The 6,370-nt window shown below is 41.8% G+C and overlaps 1 protein-coding gene across 1 annotated transcript in view; it reads left to right on the top strand.

Moving 5' to 3' along the window:
- T265_15415 (hypothetical protein) overlaps nt 1-6,076 on the top strand; it is a gene marked incomplete at both ends in the record, with an annotated part of 11,428 nt that extends 5,352 nt beyond the window's left edge. Inside the window, 3 exons of the mRNA XM_009178002.1 lie at nt 2,374-2,519; nt 3,444-3,645; nt 6,051-6,076. Coding sequence (XP_009176266.1) covers nt 2,374-2,519; nt 3,444-3,645; nt 6,051-6,076 — 374 coding nt within the window. The remainder of the gene's footprint in view (nt 1-2,373; nt 2,520-3,443; nt 3,646-6,050) is intronic.
- Between the last annotated feature and the right edge of the window lie 294 nt (nt 6,077-6,370).

Raw genomic sequence — 6,370 nt, 5'->3', positions numbered from 1 at the left:
AGAGGTGTGAGTTAGCGCTTCGATAACTTTGGGGTAGGGTAAAAATTGGGAATTTGACTGGTCATTAGGAACATGGTATTCAGCAAAAAAATCATGTAGAGGCCAACCATCCAATCGTACAAATGAAGACTTTATCTGATGGGTTAATCACTCTATAATAAACAGCGACGGTGAAGCGTATAGCTACCGTCGCAAAGCGACGTTAAATTGGGGTTCATCGGTATGTCAGTTTAACTTGAAAAGTAGACCGCGGCACTGCTCCGAGCGAATCAGCTTTGAACATATTTCAGTAAAGAAACGAAACTTGCTGGCAGTCTTCAGTGAATCAGCCTTTTGAAAAGGTAAGAAATCATATCACACTCTAAATCCTTGGAAAATCAGGCCCCAACCCACATGCATGTAATATAAGGACATTTATTGTCTCTGTGGTGCCATCAAAATACCTGAAGTTGAGTTGACCTGTTTTACAAATACCTAACGTTTCAGAGATAATTTTCGTTGACGTCACTGCGCTTATTGTCTGCTGACGTGGTACGCCATGTTAGTCGATCAGCTGGCTATTGATTTTTACCACCAATTTCGACAGATGACTTACAGACATTTTATCGCCATTGGCTAGCGCATCGTTGGCGTGCTGTTGGATGTGACTCAGGCAAACCCATGAAAAGTTACAATACCATAATTCCATATGCACCGCCAGCTTTATTTTGCTCCAAAGTGCTGATATGCTTACGTGTTATGAGCAGTTGTAGCTTACATTTGGCCAATTACATTCTCCAATGTACATTTTCTATTTTTTCACTTCCATTCTCATGGCCCTGTTGGGTTTAAATACTATATATATATATAGTATTTAAACCCAACAGGGCCATGAGAATGGAAGTGAAAAAATAGAAAATGTACATTGGAGAATGTAATTGGCCAAATGTAAGCTACAACTGCTCATAACACGTAAGCATATCAGCACTTTGGAGCAAAATAAAGCTGGCGGTGCATATGGAATTATGGTATTGTAACTTTTCATGGGTTTGCCTGAGTCACATCCAACAGCACGCCAACGATGCGCTAGCCAATGGCGATAAAATGTCTGTAAGTCATCTGTCGAAATTGGTGGTAAAAATCAATAGCCAGCTGATCGACTAACATGGCGTACCACGTCAGCAGACAATAAGCGCAGTGACGTCAACGAAAATTATCTCTGAAACGTTAGGTATTTGTAAAACAGGTCAACTCAACTTCAGGTATTTTGATGGCACCACAGAGACAATAAATGTCCTTATATTACATGCATGTGGGTTGGGGCCTGATTTTCCAAGGATTTAGAGTGTGATATGATTTCTTACCTTTTCAAAAGGCTGATTCACTGAAGACTGCCAGCAAGTTTCGTTTCTTTACTGAAATATGTTCAGGGCTGATTCGCTCGGAGCAGTGCCGCGGTCTACTTTTCAAGTTAAACTGACATACCGATGAACCCCAATTTAACGTCGCTTTGCGACGGTAGCTATACGCTTCACCACTGCTGTTTATTATATCTGGTATAATTCTTCGTGTGCAATGATAAATATACTCAGGTACAAACATATAGTGTGTAACCCGGCAAACCGCAATTCACCACGGAAGTAAAACTAAAGTTGACATCTTCAATTACTTTCATTTGATTTGATTATACCACGCCTTAAATCAAATTACGCCTTAACTGGTTTACAAACTCGGTTTCTCAGGCAGTACAACAACCTGTACGGGTATAATATCACTAAAAATGCTACTCCTAACGGTCTTTCATAAGTTATAAACGAATCTTCTACCTCGTGTGTAGGCTCATTTTCGCCACCCTTTCTTTAACACCGTTACAATGCGCTTTGCAGCTGGTATGCCAGTAGGTAAGTTACCGACCGCATAAGACGCATCTGATTCCTCTAATTTTTCGATGAATTAAGGGAGCAAATTTTTGTGAGACCCTCTTTGAGAAACAATCTCCCTGACATAAGTCCTCCAGCATTCGCAACTTTGCGGGATTGTGCATCCTTCATCAGTGGACGCAATTCATGTCTTGTTGGTCTTCATTATGAAGTGGAATCAGTTGTTTCACAAAATCGCACATATTTCTTTTTCAAAATGAACGATTCCACAAAAATACACTGCACCGGGTTCTGTGCCTGATACTATAAACTTGTAAAGTAACTGGTATAATTAAGAAAGCATCATTTTTAAACAACAAACGCACTGCGTTTTCATCGGCATCTTTCCAACCTTTCACGTAACCCGTAGATATTCCCATTGCATAAAGAAGCACTCTATTTGCAGGAAATCATTTGGTCGGGAGCCAGATTTGTTTGATATCTGACTGTGAATTACCATCTTTTCAAATTCCAGATCTCAAGTGTGGCGAAGTACTGGACGGGTATTCTGGACAGTTTCATTCGCCAGGTTACCCCGAAAGTTATTTCGATAACCTCAACTGTACATGGAAGATTCGGAAGCCACGTGGCTTGAGCGAACTGAAATTTGTGTCCTTTGATGTAAGCTTCCAACTTCACTCGTTATGCCAAATTTAGATGGCTGATAATTCATACATTCAAACACCAGTAACCGGTGAGATTATATCAGAAAGGAGAAAAACATACATTCTATAAGGCCATAACTCTGGGACAGTTTAAAATTATGAAAAAGTGTATTTTCAAAGAGCCGCGGTGCCTCAGTTTAGACGATATACAAGCCACAATCGGCTGTTATTGGATAACCTTGTATCGCCAATTTGTCGCTTGTCGGTAGTGCAATACATTCCTAGATGTTTTGTCGACTGGTCCAGTGTTTAGTAACAGTGCCCGTAATTTTCATTTCGCATTAAAGTTTAAAGCAGTCTAAATCATTCGCAAGCGCAAGGGTAGAGAACTTGCATTCAGTTCGTTTATGCAAGTTAATTTCTGCTCGCATCACATAGTGTTTACTTTCGCGAGCTCATAAATTTTCCACCTAATTATTTCAGTCACAACTTCATGTGGGATAAGGCTTCTTATATTTACCACAGGGCGAGTAAGTTGATTACAGTGTCTGCGGATAACCCTGCCTTATCACAGTAGGGGATCCCTGGAATTGAGAGTTTACAAACTTGAACTGTATAAGGTCTGTTATGATACAGGAAATAGGCGCACAACACTGAGAAATCAAACCATTCACATCGAAATAAAGTTGAATACTGTATTCCGCAGCCTCAGGCGTTGCAGATAACGAGAGATGGGCAACCATATGGTCAAATTAAAGTTAACGAAAAAAATATGTGAACCTCTGGCGAATTTCGGAGACGGTACGCAGACGTTTACTAGGCCTAAATGGAGTAATGTATTGATCAAATGTCAATTGAAATTCGCGTACTAAACTCCCACGTTATACGTTGTGACAATAGAATGCTTCCCAATGGTCGTATACGTTTCTTCCATGAACAGGTTGAAGAATCGTACACCGGTGAAAGGTGTGAATACGACTTTGTCCATATTACTGTTGGAACTGGGGATGACAAGTTGGTTCACGGACCCTTTTGTGGTTTCGATCCTCCTGACCCAATTGTTTTCCGACAAAATGTCACGATTAAATTCATTTCGGACAGCATCCGGACATTTAAAGGCTTTAAAGCTGTTTTTCGTCCAGGTGAGTTTTGACATCATTTGAATTCGCAAACAAAACGGCACGGGTGCTCTTTACCATGTAACCACGCACACAGCAAAATTTATTGTTTGTTCAACATGGAACAACTGTTGAAATATCACATTATACCGGTTCAAATGAATACAAAAATAGTGAGTCTGAACAATGCGACCTGCAAACTACACAGTTCACGAAAATTTGAAATAAATCTTTCAGGGACAGCATTTGTCGATTAACTTCGCTTTAACATTGCTCATATACGTGTGTTCTCACCATATATTTCCACCAAACGTTCGGCTAAATGATGCCAATGTGCCATCTGAGTCGTTGGTCTGCTATTTCAAAGCTAGCGTTTCTAGCATGAGCAATACCAATGTTGTTGCGGAGCTTTGGAGTTGGGTGGCCTAACCGGATCGCTGGTCCTGTTATGCGTGATTGTTATCGTGATTCGTTCTGTAGCTGGGCCACCGGCAGAGCAGCTGAAAGAATTTAGGCAGCACTGCCGGGCTCAAATGGCTCCTAAACACCTATAGGATTAAAACTCTCGTTCCTCACCGCACGTTTTGTACATTGTCTGCTGGATCTGCCTTGGTGGGCCAATCTAAATCTTGTGCGGCTCAGTTGTGTGACGGTGAATTATTGTCTAAAATCTAATCGCGGCATCGTTCTCTGACGCTGCAAACCCACCTGTGTGGCATCAGTTGTGAGGACTTCTTTAAACGTTCTTAGCCTCTCCATTGTCTTGCGGTGTTCGGCGGTTCCATAGAATGGTTGACGCCGTTGGAAAATCTGCTCTGGATGATGCTCAATTTACTAGCGGAAAACTTCGCAAAGTTTCTTCTGTCTCCTTGCCTAATTCGACGGGTGTTTGGTCTTGCCGTTCGACTGTGGATGGAGTGGCGGACAGCGAACCTGACAATTTGTTCCAGACCGCGATATTGTGAAGAGACTGGCCGCCTCGCGAGAAAACTGGGGTCTGAGATAAGCGTCCATTCGCGTAAATTTTAGCCGCATGCAGTAAGCGTCGGTTTAGGCCCTAAATATCGGATCAGAAACTGAACCTGTGTATCAGATGTGAAGAGTAGATGAGGGTCGCTTGGTAGATACCAATAGAGTGGGCAGGTTTCACAGGCGACCCAGCAGATTCATCCCAATGGTAGCGTTTGTCGTTGAATTTAAAACTACCTGACTTTTTTTAACGAATTGTGCTTGTCAATACAGACAAACTTCATGACCTTACGCTTATGGTTCCAATTTCGTTTGCATGAGGCTTGGACCTCTGCGGGGTAGAAAGATTGTGGAGACACAGACCCAGACACTCAGATTCATCTTAAATGTGAAATCAGTGGGATTTCAATATTCCATAGGCTTTTCAACGTAATTTATCAACTGATTTGTGTATTTACTCGCGACACGGAATTCAGACTCTTGAAAATAACCCAACCATGCTCGGAATCTCCTGGGACCCTCAAACTCTAGCAAAATCCGGCAAGCCTCTAAGCCAGCCCAAGCAATCAATTTGCCAACGGCCTGGATATATAGAGCAAGGGGCCTTTCAACTGTTAAGTTCGCTTCTGAGGAATGAAGTCAATGCATTCTTATTAGTTATCCCTTTTCTGACACCAAAGTTCCGGACTAAGAGACAGCAGTTAGCTATGACTAATAATTAACCAGCACGTTGTGGAAATGCGAACATGCTGCAAATGGACTGAGTATTTTAAATGCGCATAATCCTAAACCTTTTTCGACAAGCAGGTTCAGTTGAAAACAGATTTTCAAGTAATAATTCTGCATTTTTCAGGTTTGCGGACCCAAAAATGCAATTTAGACCATTCCTCTGATCCACTTAAACAAATCTAAACACCGTCACCGTGTTTGATGTTGCATCAGCTGATTGGACTGGGATCTCACAGGAAGCGGTAAGATGAGGCAGAAACACACACACGTACACATACACATAGCACTTGCAAACAAACAGAGAACAGATGATGGACCATTATTGTGTATGTGATTAGGCGATGTGAAATGGTTAGTTCTGGTCGTTGGCTTGTTCGCTTAGCTAGGCAATCTGGTTGCAAACGTTTCATCACCAATCGAGGTGACCTCATCAGTGCGTAGTTGTGCGTAGCGGTATGTTAGTGGTTGATGATGTCACCTTGATTGGTGATGAAACGTTTGCAACCAAATTGCCCAGCTCAGCGAACAAGCCAACGACCATCTACGCTACCTGAGCTAGCGACATTCTCCTCTATAGAAAACTCACAGTTCTGTCGGTAGTCCAAATAGCTACCGCATGCTAAACACAAATTCTAACGTTTTACAGATTTTTTTTAGAAAACTGCGCCTATTCGATGACACGTGAATTCCTTTGTATCACGAATATGGAAGGTTTTTTAATACCATTTCAGTGAAAAAATTCGGCCGGCGTGAGGCTCCATGAACCGGTAAGATTTGTTTTTAACGAACCGTGCACTGCCCAAAATACTCCACCCAGAATCGTCGTTCGTTTTGTTTATTTTATGTTGCGCGCCCTCATTTTCATAAATCCTGTCGTGCTTCACAAAATGCTGGGTCTTTTACGCCTATGGGATTTATTATTCAAAATTGAACTTGTTCTCCTGTTTTCAATCAACTGTTACACGGTCGACCTATGTTTGAATCGTTGTAACTGTAGTTTCACCCAAGTTGTAATCTGCGACCAACAGACTGCACTGCGAAAGCCAAAACA

Source organism: Opisthorchis viverrini (genome assembly GCF_000715545.1).
Source record: "Opisthorchis viverrini unplaced genomic scaffold opera_v5_486, whole genome shotgun sequence".
Taxonomy (NCBI): Eukaryota; Metazoa; Platyhelminthes; class Trematoda; order Opisthorchiida; family Opisthorchiidae; genus Opisthorchis; species Opisthorchis viverrini.
Note: the sequence above shows the minus strand (reverse complement) of the source record. Positions and strands in the feature narration are given on the sequence as shown.